This window comes from Lipotes vexillifer, unplaced genomic scaffold, assembly GCF_000442215.2.
Source record: "Lipotes vexillifer unplaced genomic scaffold, Lipotes_vexillifer_v1.1 scaffold1457, whole genome shotgun sequence".
In the NCBI taxonomy this organism is placed as follows: domain Eukaryota; kingdom Metazoa; phylum Chordata; class Mammalia; order Artiodactyla; family Lipotidae; genus Lipotes; species Lipotes vexillifer.
Genome location: NW_006784622.1, coordinates 447,525 through 463,361, shown reverse-complemented (window position 1 = coordinate 463,361; position 15,837 = coordinate 447,525). Strand labels below are relative to the sequence as shown.

The window sequence follows — 15,837 nt, the reverse complement described above, 5'->3', positions numbered from 1 at the left end:
AAAAAAAAAAAAAAAAAAAGAAATATAATGCATATATTTTTTACCTTACGAAGTGTATTTCCAGGGAATTTATCCTTCAGAAACACCTTCATAAGAATTTTTTAAAATAAATTTATTTATTTATTTATTTATTTTTGGCTGCGTTGGGTCTTTGTTGCTGTGCACAGGCTTTCTCTAGTTGCGGTGAGCGGGGGTTACTCTTTGTTGGGGTGCGCGGACTTCTCATCGTGGTGGCTTCTCTTGTTGCGGAACACAGGCTCTAGGCACGCGGGCTTCAGTAGTTGCAGCATGCAGCCTCAGTAGTTGTGGCACATGGGCTTAGTTGCTCCGTGGTATGTGGCATCTTCCTGGACTAGGGCTCGAACCCGTGTTCCCTGCATTGGCAGGTGGATTCTTAACCACTGCGCCACGAGGGAAGTCCCCATAAGTATTTTTAATAGTAAGAAGCTAGACACAGCCTCAACCTCATCAGAAGGGATCCTACAGAAAAAATACTGGTACATCCATACCATGGGATACTAGGCTCCTGTTAAACGTTTAAATGATATGAGCTGAATTGGATGATGACCACAATAGATTGTTAAGTGAAAAGCTAAACAAAAACAAGTTATACAACTATATATATGATATGATCTTATCTGTTTAAAGAAAAAGTCAATAATATATTAAAATATAAAATAGAAAGAAACAAATCGTGATAAAGTGACCTGCTTGCACCTGCATATAGCAGATTTCTAAAAAGCATACACTAGAAACTGCTAATGCTGGTTACTTCTGGGAGTGAAGATGGTGAGGGGACTTTTTACTTTTCTTTTTACACCTTTCTGAAACATAAGAATTCATTACCATGGTCACATATTATTTCTTAATAAAAAGTTAAGTCTAATTGACAAAAGAAGAGGTCATTCAGCCCGTGACGTTTGTGCATTCAGCTTCCTGTAGGCAGGAGCCTAGATCAAATTACTTTTCCTGTCTCTTCTGGCTCTCTGAGTCATACTTCTGACTCATCGACACCTAGACAGTCTCTGAAATGACTGTCATTTAATAAGGATTAAATCTGGGATTTTATAGTTCAAAGAGGTTTTAGACTCAAAGAGCCTAACAGTCCCTTCTCCCTGAGGCAGGAGAGAATAGAGGCTCAGAGAGGTGATATGACTGTCACTCAGCTAGTAAGGAGTGGCCCAGCCAGACCCAGGTTCACTCAGTGGACTTCCCAGTGTTACCATGTAATCAAAGCCCTCAGTAAACATAGAAAGCCAATCAATGCTTTCACCAGAATAGAAAGCCATAAAATTAGTAAAAGTGAATAAGGAGACTTTAACGAAGTTATTATGAGAGGACCAGCTTGTGGGCTTAAAGATTACAGATGTTCCAGGCCTGACAGGGAAAACTCAGTGGCAACCCCCATCCACCCCTCAATATCATTGTCAAAGAAGACTGATGAGAAGTGAAATAAGATTCTATATTTTATGTGTAGATAAGCTGATCAGTTCTTTTATTCTTTTTCATGTTCCATAGCCATCTTCCCTGGAAGTAAAAGGAAACAGAATTCAGATATCAGCTGTGTCGTTTGGAAAACTGGACTCTGTGTGTTCAGTTGAAACTGAAAAGCTTCTTAGAGGCTTGTCTTGTTCACCTTTGATCCCCATCCACCATCCCTCTCCTGGGCTCACACAGAGCCCTGTCATTGGAAAGCACTTAGTAATTACATTGTGTTGGCTTAGACTGAATTGATTTGAGAAAGATTTTAGCTTTTGCATCTCATTAAGTTTTTCAGGGTGATTTTTCCCTCTCGGCAGAGTTTTGTGCTTATTTTTTAGATGCTCTGTTTCTCTTTTGGCAAGGGCCCCAAAATGGGAGTTAGCAAGAGCGACATAAACTCCTGGCATTCTCTATTTCATTTTGTCACAATTCATTCTGGAATTGTACATAAGAAATGAGGCAGTCAAATTAATTTTGGTACCAAGGCTCAGGGCTGTCTAACCAAGCTCAGGATGACAGGACCAGGCATATGACCAAAGAGAGGGATTTGGCGGGCAGCCAGCCCCATTCCATACAGTCTCCCCAGAATCTCATATGAATATATTATTCTGTCAGCACGTACTTGTCTACATACATTACATGTGTCTTTCTTTATTATCCTGTTTTCCTTCTAATTTTGAAGGCTCCTATCTAACCCAGAAATCTAGGAAACTCATAGAAGTATATTAAATGCACACACTAAAATCTTACTGGACATGGGTAGACAAAACTTTCAACCCATTCAGACCATGGCACAAACGTCCGAGGTGAAATCTCATGTTTCTGCTAACTAAAGTTATCAAGAGCATGAAATTTGATAGGTTAACACTCAAATGCCTGGGTAGAACATGAAGGGTTTTGAGGCAGGTAACATAATCTTAGCCTCTCAGTTTTGGGAAACTTTTTCCCTCTGTCTGTCAGAATAATATGCTTTATGAAATACCAAAATTCTCCGGCTTCCTCTCTTTCAGGTGAATGGCATTGACCTTCGTGGAGCATCCCATGAACAGGCTGCTGCAGCACTAAAGGGGGCTGGACAGACGGTGACGATTATAGCACAGTACCAACCTGAAGGTCAGTGAGAACTCAAACTTACAATGTTCTGATGTGTTTCTGTGTGAATGGGTGCCTGCATTTCTGATCACTGGTATTAACCAGTCACCACCAACAAGATTTTTTAAAACAATCCATGGCGAAAAATTCGTGGTTTATGTCCAAAGAACATGAGACTTTGTTACCCTTAATTCCAAGGAAAACATCCAATAGTTAGAAAGGCCTGTTTGAAAATATGAATTTAAGCAAATAACAAGTAGCATCAGCTTAATTTCATTTATATTCTTGTCTGGTATACACCTTTGGTCAGCAGTGGATACTATAAAAGCAATTAAGATTTAGGAAGCAAGGGGAAGAGATCTCATCTACAGAAATAGACCATGATCAGTAGACCATAGTCTCTCCTTATGGCATTGACTTACTCTTATTAACACTAATGTGGTTTTTGGATGTCCCTGATGTGGAATTTTTATTTTATTTTATTTTATTTTTGTCTCTTCTGCCACACTATCCCTTGTTTGGAATACATCACTGTAAACCCTGAGACTTGGTGAGATGTCATAAGTTGAATTAGCCAATTGAGATTTGAAGAGATATTCTAAATTAGATTAGCCAAACCTGCTTTTTGATTGGTTTCAACATCTGTTTCTGTGATCAGAATGAGGATCAGTGAGACAACTGGGATGTTACTTACTGTGGAATTGAGTTCTTAGCAAATTTATATATATAAATTGCTCTTTTGTTAAAGAAATGTAGTTATGTATATCACTGTGGACTAGACTTTACAAAAAAAAAAAGAAGAGGAATATGGTTCTGTCTTCAAGAAATGTAGTTAATTGTTTTTGGTCTACATGACTAGCAGAGGGGAGAATTTAACAGATGAATATGAAAGTACAAGGGACCTTCAAGGAAGAGCCTTTGTGCACCCACATGCATAAAGAGCTTCTTTGCCCTTTTCAAATGATTCTTTCTTAGCAACAGTTTGTCTATTGATGTTTGGAAGATTGAGGTTTGTGTCTTTCCTGTGACATCTTAGGTTTTACCATTAATGGTGGCCAGCCACATGTTTTACGAGAGGATAAAGAAAACGTTCTGCCATTTTGTGTTTTGGTATGTCACTTTCACTTTGCCTGACTTTAGAATTAGAATTTGCAATTAAGTTATACCAAAAAAAAAAAAAAAAGTATTAATTGCTTTCTTCTATTGGCCTAGCCCAGATATGGCCAGAGAGCCATCTGGGAAGAGGGGATTTGTGTTTGTCAAAGATGGACGATGACAGCACCAAGGAAACATGCTCTTCCCAGACAGTTATGACAAGTCTTTCTACTTCTTAAAAATTAGTAGATATGTCTTCTAATAGGAATAAACAGCTCCAAAGTACCCATTGTAAAACAGAAAATGAAAAAGATCTGGGTTAACACAATTTGATGCACAAATTCTACTACATATAGAGTAAGAACTTGTTCATGGGATTCTTCCATTTTATTGATAGCTGTTATCTTTGGGTCTCAAACTCTATGCCCTACACCATAATCTGATGCAAGGCATAAATATCGCTGTTTTCCCATTTCTGAAAACTTTCATCTCAAACAATTCTGGAGACTGATAAGATGGTCAGAACCATAGTTACACCAATTAGAAGCTCTTGATAGTGAAGACAGTCATTCAAATAACCTTGAACAGAATGATTACAAGCTTTAAAAGTTACAGTAAAGGACAAGCATGTCCTAGTTCTATCAGCATACATCTTCATCTTAAGCTTCCTTACAGCTTTGTTTCCTTTAAGCAATATACTCACTTTGGATACTATGCTGTACTTTATCAAGATGCCTGTTCAAAGCATGTCTTATAAATCAAATAAATTGATGTTTAAAGTGCTTCTAAAGATACCTGCAAATAACAGCAACAAGCTTAGTATTTCAAAATGCAAAAGTACAAATCAGACTCACGGAATGACTTCCCTATTTTAATAGCCTAACTGCATTCTAATCTGTCATGGCTTTAAATCAATTGGAAGTGGGGTAATGCAACATCAAGCAATCATTCTCCCTTTGCAAAGGGAGAAGAATTTAACTATTGCTAATTTAACTTAATTTAGCTTAATATAGCTTAATTTAACTGTTGTTTGAAATGGAAAACTGATTGGATTGTTGTTTAGGTCATTTAGGGACATGTAAATTATATGGCATATTTAAGAAATAATGATCAATATGCCTTTAAAATAACAAGTGAAAAGAAGAGTATACCATAAGATTCCATCAGGAAATTCTCACCAAGTCCCCTTAATTTGCACCAGTATTGTGAGGTATTCATGCTAAGACAAATTTTATTGACATCTCTTGTAACATGGTCAAGAACCAGGCATTCTGCAAAAAATGTTTTTCACTTACATTCAAATACTTTTATCATGAATAGTCTAGATGCCTTGCTCAATATTACTAGATATTCAGAAAATTCCACTTTTACCCCTATCCCAGGTCTTTGTCTTTAAGGAATTTTTTATCTCCTTCAGGAAAAGAGACTTAGATACATTTAATAGAGATCAGTTCCTGATGACATATAACCAAAATTGTATGATAATGGCACCATCTCTAAGAATTATGGAATGTCAGAGAAGGAATAAACCTGTAGGAGCCAGAACAGTACAAGAGTACTTCATGGAAATGGGAAAATGCAACTAGACTTTGAAAAATGGGTGAGAATTCTATTCCAGAGAGCAGGGAGAAAGAATATCTTGATAAGCTACGTAAGATCGTGAGTTCCAAGCATGCAGACACCAAAACCTATGTTTTGTTCACTGATAAATTTATCTTCAGTGTTGTACATATAACTGGTATTTCTTAAAAAGTTGTTGAACTAATGAAGAAAAGTTTACCATTCTTTAGTACTTGATTTTCCACTTGACAGTAATTGAAGGTTGAAGGAATTCATTTTTACTACTTGCACTTTTTCATTTTTGCTTCAAAGCAGAAAATAAGTGGTAAATAAGTGTATATTGCAAAATATAAAACAATTTCCAACGGTATTTTTCATAGTACTTAGCACATTTTTTGAAATAATGGTAAATAATTTATAATTATCATAATATAACAATAAGTGTCTTCCTTGGGAAGTTTCACTGCACAGGGTAAGGCCAAAGTTGCTCTACTCACTTCTGCCTAAAATGAACTTGGCCCCATTTGTCTAAATTACTCTATCCATCATCAGTCTTATTCAATGCCTAGTTCTAGGTGGCAGAATTGAAGCCAAATTTAGAGTCACATACAAACAAATGTTTCTTTCTCCTGGTGTGATTGTGATTCATTTTTACCATCATTTTTCATCCAATGTGCGTCACATGCTTACTTTGAAGTTAACATGTATTACATTAATAATAGAAAGAAAATAATGTTATTTTCTCTCTTTTTTTAAAAAAAGGATCATGTACCTGATAGTTCAGAATAAATTCTACTTAAGCAATATGAGAAATTAATTCTTGTAAAAATTTCAATTACCTATATTCAATTAGTGAAATTACTCCAACATTACTTGGAAAAAAGGAAACATAATGCCCACCCACCTTCACTACACACACACACATATATATACCTATTTCCTTACCCTTCCCAGTCATCTTCCTCATTGCTTTCAGAATTAACATTCTAGAAGATATCACCCCAAGATGCCTGTACACAAACTCCTTGCTTTTCACAGTATGGTCCCAGCCAACCTCCATGCCCCCTCCTGCTACCACCACCCACCAGCATCATCCTTTTTCACTGTGGCTCTGCTTCACAGGACTGCTCCCTGCCTCTGCCCTTCGTCCTGAACTGCCATGTTTCTGGGCCTTTGCTTATGTGGGTTCCTCTGCCTGGAATTCCCTCTTCTCCCTTTCCACCAGTAGTATTCCTGCTCATCTTGAAGGCCCTCAGATGCCAATTCCGCTACAAAGTCATCTTTAATCTGCTGAATCAATGTTGATTGATTCTTTCTCTGCGCTCGCTAGACCTATATTCAGACACTCGGTGTGTCCCTTGTCGTGATTTGCACATTCCTCCACTTAAGTAAGCTTCTAGAGGGCAAGGACCCTTCTACCACTCATTTTATCTCCCATGTTAATGTGCTCAATATGAATTTGACTATGCTTTATTAAAGAATTATCAAATGTGTCTCCCCTTGTTTTAGAAGTGCAATATAATATCTTTAGTGTGTTGGCAAATATTAATAGTAGATGTTTAAGAAATATTTGCTGAGTGAATATTAAATGAGTGCCCTGGCGTTTTGATATTAGATGCAGAAATGGTAAATGAATCCCTATATTGGACATTTGGTGTTGATGCTCTTTTTAGGTGGTGCCTTTTTTGCTGTTGTTGTTACAAAACCTTTAGCAACCCTAAAAGGTAAACTCCCTTTCTCCTGCATTGCAGAAAATCTACAGCTCTTGCTCTGTAATATAGAACAAAGAAAAGACTATTAAAGGTCTCATATTTCATTTGTTAAAGCTCTGTAACTCAACTTTAACATCTTTGATGAATAAAAAAGGCATTGATTAAAACCTAATTATACATTTGTCAAAAAGAGTCTAACACAGCATTCCCCTGGGTCAGATTGGGGCAAATCTTTACAGCATTTGTTGCCTTCTCACTAATACAGTAGCACCTATATTTAGTGTGAGGTTACTGCCTGAGGTTGAAATAACAAACCATCAGATATTCACTAGGAGAATCAAATGAACAGTATAAGTTGTTGGATAGAGCACAAAATGGAGACGATTAATTGCCAAGCTGTCTCCATGAAAACCACCAATATCCCCTGGCCTTTAATCTGACTACTCAGGGCACTGCTGGGGACATTGCAAGGGCTTCAGAAGGGCTTGCAAGTAGGAAGGAGAAAGTCGATGTTGGTCCCCATCAGCAAGCAGGGACTTGAGTAGACCGTGGAGGGGCCTTATTTCCTCCACCTTTTATTCTTTAAAAGAATACTTGAGTTCCTAAAGGAAAATCCCAAAGGACAGAGTTGATTACTGCCTGGAGACTCATAAGTGTGGTCTGGTTTATGGAGTGGAATTGTGGCAGAGTGGCCATGTTCACTCAATTAATAGTTTTTTTGCTGAACATTTACTATGCCTCAGTCAACATTCTAGGAAAATGATAAAGCAGCGAACCAAAGAGCCCCTCTCAAATAAATATAAAATTTGTCAAATGGTGATAAGTAGTATAAATAAATAAGAAGAAGAATAAAAGTGATAGTGACAGAGAAATATATGGTGGGTAGGGAAGGTCTTGCTAATAAGGTGGTATTTCAGCAGAGACTTAAAAGAAGTGATGGAATGAGCCATGTAGGAAACTGGGGGAAGAGATGACTTATTCTAGAGTCTTGGTCTGCCAAGGGTGGTCGGTGAACCAGCAGCACAGATAGCAACTGAGAGCTTGTTAGAAAGGCACAATCTTGAACCCCAACCCAGGCTAACTAAATCAGAATCTGCATTTTATCAAGATCCACAGGTGATTTGTATGTACATTAAAGTTTGAGAAGCACTGCTCTAGAATACTTAGAGACCCTGCAAAAATTGCCATTTGACACTATTGGGTGGGACTCCCTCTACCTGGAGTACTGGGCAAAGTCACATGAGGCTATATCACAAGGTTTGATTTCTGACATGTGTCACTCAATGGTTGGTCATAGCTCAGTGGTTTTATTAGGAACAGATCAAGCTGCAGGGGGTCTAAGAAGTTCACGTGTCATTCACCTCTACTTTGCCTATCCCTCCCCTCTAAATACAGATTATCAAGCTAATTCATAAATCTTGCTAGAACTCCTCAGCTAGTGACACAGTGAACCTATTCAGACTTCATTCTCTTTCATTATGGCCTCTCCTGCAAGTGAGTTAAAGAACCTAGAGTCTGTCATACAGAGTGAAGTAAGTCAGAAAGAGAAAGACAAATACCGTATGCTAACACATATATATGGAACTTAAGGGAAAAAAAATGTCATGAAGAACCTAGGGGTAAGACAGGAATAAAGACACAGACCTACTAGAGAATGGACTTGAGGATATGGGGAGGAGGAAGGGTAAGCTGTGACAAAGCGAGAGAGTGGCATGGACATATATACACTACGAAACATAAAATAGATAGCTAGTGGGAAGCAGCCGCATAGCACAGGGAGATCAGCTCCGTGCTTTGTGACCGCCTGGAGGGGTGGGATAGGGAAGGTGGGAGGGAGGGAGACACAAGAGGGAAGAGATATGGGAACATATGTATATGTATATCTGATTCACTTTGTTATAAAGCAGAAACTAACACACCATTGTAAAGCAATTATACTCCAATAAAGGTGTAAAAAAAAAAAAAAAGAAGCAGTGAGTTGGGATGAAGTAAGGTTGAACCCCATCCTAATGGATGGCTCTGTGAATCAAAAAAAGTCATTCAGCCATCACTATAAATTTTCTTGAAGTAACTTACTATATTTTAAAGCAGAAATTAATTTAAATAATCTTTTTTACTTCTTTTAAATTGTGTAGCTAATTCAGGGAGGAAAGAGTATATATTCTTTTTAGTGTGAAGTGAAACTCTGATCTTCAGAGTAACCACTCTGAATTAAGTTATCAAGCTTAAACCAGAGCTGGAGATCAAGGTGCATTTCTCTATAGAGTAAAAGATACAATGAAAGCTTGAAATTAATATGCAACTTAACCTTGGAAGAATATTGACACCTTCTGAAAGTTCTCGGAAAGGAGAGTATTTACAACATCCAAGAAGCCTACTTGCAATGCAAGCTATATTGCTTTATTTAAATCAATGTCTACATAGATTTATGCATACGAATGAGCAGCTGTGGCATGTTGAAATATTTTCTCAGTACAAATAACTGATCTTAAATGCCCAGGCAAGATTCATAAAGTCCAGCTGTGGGTCTTGATCGGAAATTGCATCAGCATCATCAGGAAACATTTAAGATGAGCACTGGAGTGGAAAGTACTGTGCAGGACTCTGGACTTCGACGAGACCAGTATTTTAATGCCAACTCTAACTCTAGCTGTGTGACCTTGTGGTAGTTATTCATCTTTATGAGTCTCAGTTTTCTTACCTACAAAAAGAAAAGGTTAGAATGGGTAAGGTATTATCAGAATAACCTTTCATTTATTAAATTCTAGATAAAAAACATGACCCCTGACCTCAGGTGGTATAGAAGCATAAATTCCATTACTTGAAAGTTTTGTCACTAACATAACATCCTTTTTCTTTGCATTTTTTTTTGCATGATTTAAGAAGAAGTGAATGAACAATCTAGTTAACTTGATGCATTCTGTGTGGTTTAACCAGAATCACTGAGAAATAGAAATTAAGAGTTGGAGGAATCCTTTTAATTCCATCTTGTCCAGCTTCTTCATTTCACAGGTGGGGGAGCTGAAGCTCAGTCAGCCTCTAGATAGGAAAGCAGTTCAATATCTTAATAGTTGTCATAGCTACTAAAGTTGAGCAGCTAATAAATTTCTTAATCCTTTTAATTCACTATAATAGCTCATGAGAGCAGATGGCTTAAATAGCCCAAGGTATCATCCAACAATACTGTTCTGATCAAAAGGATATTAAGGAGTTAAAAAGAAATTCTCATGGCGTTTCAGGGCTTTCTCATGTACAAAACTTCACTTTCCTGTCTAGCTTATTGTTGTTTATTGCTGTTGTTCATGTATCAGAGTTAAATGATATATATGAGAGCTTTAAAAGTATAAACAATTATTGTCAATTTAAAAAACCCACCAATCTGGATATATTGATAGTTCAAGAAATAGTTCAAATATATTATGATTTTCCTCTTCCTCATCCTAAATTCTTCCTGTAGCACCCTTTATTCATCCATCCATCCACTCACTTATCCATCTATCCATCATCAATCAGTTCATCCTCAGTGATAGTCTGTATTGCCACATATCAGATTTCTACAAATATGTTGCATTAAAACTGTTTTAATTAATCTGGTTGGTATATTCTGATTTTTACCAAAATATTAGGAAGGAAACAAATAAAACTTCATATGACTCTAGAATTTGTACTGCTTAGCCATGTCTTTCTCTACAACTCTCTCTCTCACATACATACACCTCCCCCAGCAGATACTGCCGCCTCCTGCAACTAGAAATCTCCCAGGATGTCTCCTCAGTGCTTCCTTTTCCTATCCTTCTCTCAGTTGCTTTTGTTTTCTCCTCAGCCTCCATCTAACACATAGCACTATAAAATATGACCAAAAGGATGATTCCTTCAAATAGAGTGTACAGATTCATTGGGAGTTTCCTTCCAGATACTTTAATGATGAATGATGCTGCATCCCTCTCTCCATGCCTACACCCCATTTTGGACCTAGAAAAATGTAATGACTACAAAGGGAGGTACCATTTCCTGACTCTTAGAAAACTCTCTTGACCTCATTATCTATCCTGGGAATACAACATCCCAAGCTCATATCAAAGGGATTAAAAATATTTACAAAGGTAATTATAAGTCATACCTCCTCCCACTGTATCATCCCTCTTCCCATCTCCATAGCAACTCTCATTCTGTAATTAAATATATTGATCTTTGTGTATTTCATCTATATATTAAGTTTATATTATTTGGGGGATCTCTTGGTATCCAGTAACATAAAGCATTCACTCCTTAGTACTGAAAGAGGCTAAGTAAATCCTCGTGCTAGAGATATTTTGGTAACCAAGAACATTTCTTGGATCCTTACTTGTCTTTAGCAACATCCAGATCAAATACATGGAAATAAAGAGTCTTAATTCTATTCTTGAGTATACAAGGATCTCAAAGTGAACACAGATCCTTGTTAGATAACCCTCCCATTTGATATGAAATTTCAGGATGTTAGATAACTGTCTCTACAGAGACAAAAAGAAGAATATAAACCAAGACAGATTTAAAATACCTACTAACTTAGCACCATATTCTGGGTTCCCATCTAGTTTACCCCCGCATCTGTTTGCTTATCCCCCTATTTAAGCCAATCCTCAAATGTAAAAATACATCTTTCTTCTCCTTTCCCTGACTCTGCAGCCAATGCTTTATTGACCATGTTTTAAGCCACATCACTTTTCTGAACATTGATTCCCTTGTTTGTTAATTAAGATGGTTAGAGAGATTTATTTATTTGTTTGTTTATTTATTTATTTTTGGCTGCTTTGGGTCTTCGTTGCTGCTTGAGGGCTTTCTCTAGTTGTGGCGAGCAGGGGTTACTCTTTGTTGCGGTGCGCGGGCTTCTCAGTGCGGTGGCTTCTCTTTGTGGAGCACAGGCTCTAGGCGCGCAGGCTCAGTAGTTGTGGTGCACGGGCTCAGTTGCTACACGGGTTCGGTTGCTCTGCGGCATGTGGGATCTTCCTGGACCAGGGATCGAATCTGTGTCCCCTGCACTGGCAAGCGGATTCTTAACCACTGAGCCACCAGGGAAGTCCCTAGAGAGATTATTTTTGAGGCTCTTTCCAACTGACATTCTGTGAAATTTAGTTTACTGTGTCTTCTAATTAAAGCTTGTCATCAAACAATAATAATCACAAGCAGGTAATTTCTAAATGTTCTCTTTTTATTCCACACATTTTAAAACATGGAAATTCTGCTTTCACCCACTTGTGGGAAGGGGAAAGCTCTATATCTGTGGAAATTTTCTCTTTCTGTGTTTAATAGGATTTGAACCCTGCAATAATAGTTTTATATGTAATTCAAGTGGAAGCACTTATTGCTTGTGGGGGCTTTCAAGATTAACAACTTACTATACATGGTCTCTTCGTTTATAGACCCACTGTAACCTAAATCTTATCCATTTAATAAATTAAATTGTAATTACCAAGCTTACAACTAGATTTATTGAGGCTGAAAGAAAGCAATATGAAAAAATCAATTTCCAGAAATCAAGTGCACAGAAAACGGAAATAGGACAATATCTTAAATTCTCAGAATCACAAGTAGTAGCAACTTCAGGATGGAAAAACCAAGCCTAGGGAATATAGAGTATACATCTTTAATGCGCTTTATAATACGATTCCTGGTAGACTCTTTGACTAAGTCTATAAAAAGCAAAAGTATCCAAACTGTACTTTGGTTCAAGATAGTCTACCCTTATTCCCTCTTCCCATTTCCTCATATTCATGTTCCCACTGCCAAGGATAATTTGCATTCTTAGTAAAGAGCCACTGATTCATTACAAAAATTAAGGAGTAACAGAACAGATAAGAGGAGGGAAATTTGGACACAGACACACACAGAGAGAACACTATGTGACTAAGGCAGAGACTGGAGTGATGTATCTACAAGCCAAAGAATGCCAAGGACTGCTGGCAACCACCAGAATCTAGGAGAGGGGCATGGAACAAATTTTCCCTCTGAAACTTCAGAAGGAACCACCTTTCTAACACCTTGATTTTGGATTTCTGGACTCCAGAACTACGACTGAGTCAAAGACCAACACCAGAAGAACTAGGACAATGAAACATACTAAAAATGAAGCTGATCATCAAGCAGAAAAACGAGAGATTAAACATCAGCTCACGAGAAAGCTCAGTCAAAGGCCAACTGTGGCTGAACTACTTGCCAGGGAGATTCTGAGGTTTAATGAATACGTGGAGGTAACAGAGGCTCATGATTATGACCAGCAAGCTGACAAACCTTGGGCCAAACTGACCCCTGCTGACAAGGCCGCCATAAGAAAAGAATTAAATGAATTTAAAAGCTCAGAGATGGAAGTTCATGAGGAGAGCAAACATTTTACACACTACCGCCATCCATGATGCTGAAGTTTGAGAGAGGATCTAAACAACCCCCGAAAGCAGGGCTGCTTCAGTCTCCAGAGCGACATGGAGGGAACTTCAGCACTTCTCAGTGCAGCCAGAATTGAGTCCTCTGGGATATAGTTCTGGGGTGAACAGCACTTCTAGGAATGTAGCATTTCATTGGAATGGATTCTCATGTGTTGCCTTGGGCAAAACTGAACACTTTTTGTCAGTGCTTTTGAACCTTTTAATACTGCAGCATACCTGAGGGCTCTTCCCTCACCAGCCACCAATGTTCTGAGTGACTTGCAGGTTCCAAATTTTATTGGCTGCACCTCACCCTCACCCAAGATGACTGCCTGTGCTGAGGCACAGTTTGCACCATTAGCCTTACCTGCCCTGTCCTGTTGTGAGACCCACCTGTGTAGGCGTTAAATTCTAACCATCACATCCAGTTGGTGATGGGGGAAACCTTCTGGAGGCCCCCAACCTTCTGGAAAAAAGGGGCCCCCACCTCCAGGGGAAGCCTTCATACCACACTGGCACGTCAGCTGAAAGCATTGCACTATACCTCTTGTAACACAGCAGGACAGTCCTCTTCAGGCAGTCCAGCCCAAGAGAAGCTCAGGATCTGACATGTTCTTCCTTTTGGCACAAGTCATTCTGACGTTTATTTATAAAAAAAAAAAAAGAAAGAAATCTTGAAGAAATGTTGGGAACATATGTTTTTCCTATCTGTTAAACAATCTGAGCTGCAACCACATTCCAAGTTGGGAAAATGAGAAAGCATATATATTTTCTATATATAAAAACAAAACCAAAAAAAGGCCTTTACATTGAGGTTAACTTGGCAGAAAACTGATTCATGGCTTCACTTGTATAGGCTATTATACTTTTGTTGTACCAAATGTACTCTAAATCATTCTAACCAAGAGATGTATTCTCCCCCATAAAGCAGAGTTGCAGCAACTCTGTGGGAGCACTTGTGTGCTGTCAGCCCCCCCACTTCCAGCCAGAGTCCCAGCAACGTCCTGTGGATGTGGAGTGCTAGAAAAAAAAAAGTCTTTGGAGAAGCAGTTAGGAGGGGCAAGATCATGACCCACTGCTCCTCTCTTTTCCTCAGTACCGTTTGCCTTCTCCTGCCACGCTCTTTGCCTTAACTACCAACACTGATCTTCCTGCTGCCCCTCTCTGGGAGCTTCCACCTCACTCACCCCTCCTCTTTCAAGATGTAGCCAGTGCAGTTGGTGCCTGGGCATTGACTCAGGCCCCACTCCTTTTTGTATCTGTAATATATATTAATATGATTTCCTGAAACAGAAGATTCAGTCGCTTTCTTTGAATTTTTATTGAAAACCATACAGCCTTACTATCTCCCTCTAATGCCTATACATTCTAAATGGAAGGGAAAAAAATAGTTTCTACTTAGCTGATGAATGTGGCTTTTTCCCTATAATGTTCAGAAACTTGTGTCTATTTTATATATTTCTTCTGATTTCCTCTGCAGTCCCTGTTGTTCTGTATGTGATCTTTCAGAAGATCTTTCTCTTTTCCTCCTTTCATGCCCATGTAAGGTTTGCTGAACAATCAGAATATCAGGTTAAAAAAAAGCTAAAGTGACCTTAAAAGGTAGTATCTTCCCTCCATATGGGGAATAGGGAGGTATTTGGATTTCTCAGTAAATGTCAAGTGCTTTATGACTGTGGAGATACACTGGGCCCACATCTCCTTCAAGATCATTAACATTTAATATGACCGAGGGAATATAAGTGACAATTCTACAAATTTGTTAGAGGTTTGTATATAAGGTGGCCACACATTAAGTGTTAACTTCTTCTAACCTTTCTATCTTGTTGGTTTGGAAATTATTTGGCTTATGCCAGCATCCTCTGTGGCTTCAGATGACATTTTTCAAACCCCTTTCACCGCCTTCCTTTCCCTTAATGTGCCAAGCTTGAAACAGGATTTGATTTCCCAAGCTACTTGTCTGCTTTCTATGTGCCACCAAGGAATCTAGTTCATCTTTCATCTCATTCATGTTCTTCTGAAACAAGATACTTTGGGAGTCAAGTCTTTTCAGGTGTTTATATAAATATATATATAAAGTGGATTTTGTATTCTCTTTCCATGTAAGTAACAATTCACAATCATAATGTAAAGAAGAAATAAAAGCCCGTTGTATTGTACTTCAAGATGCTTCCCTGATGTACAGAATCTCCTTGTAAAATAAATAATTGCATTGTCTAGCAGTCTTCCTATCAATATTAATTATTAATGTATTTTAGGATTAAAAAAACAAATTATACTAAACAAATAAAAAAAGGAATATGGGCTTCCCTGGTGGCGCAGTGATTGAGAGTCTGCCTGCCGATGCAGGGACGCGGGTTTGTGCCCCGGTCCGGGAAGATCCCACATGCCGCAGAGCAGCTGGGCCCGTGAGCCATGGCCGCTGAGCCTGCGCGTCCGGAGCCTGTGCTCCGGGAGAGGCCACAACAGTGAGAGGCCCGCGTACAGCACAAAAA

General features: G+C 38.4%; 1 protein-coding gene across 5 annotated transcripts in view; it reads left to right on the top strand.

The window, feature by feature from the left end:
- DLG2 (discs large MAGUK scaffold protein 2) overlaps positions 1-15,837 on the top strand; it is a 1,040,068-nt gene that overhangs the window by 717,586 nt on the left and 306,645 nt on the right. For all 5 annotated transcript variants that reach the window (XM_007456974.1, XM_007456973.1, XM_007456975.1 and 2 more), the window contains one exon: positions 2,493-2,595. In XM_007456974.1, coding sequence (XP_007457036.1) covers positions 2,493-2,595 — 103 coding nt within the window. The remainder of the gene's footprint in view (positions 1-2,492; positions 2,596-15,837) is intronic.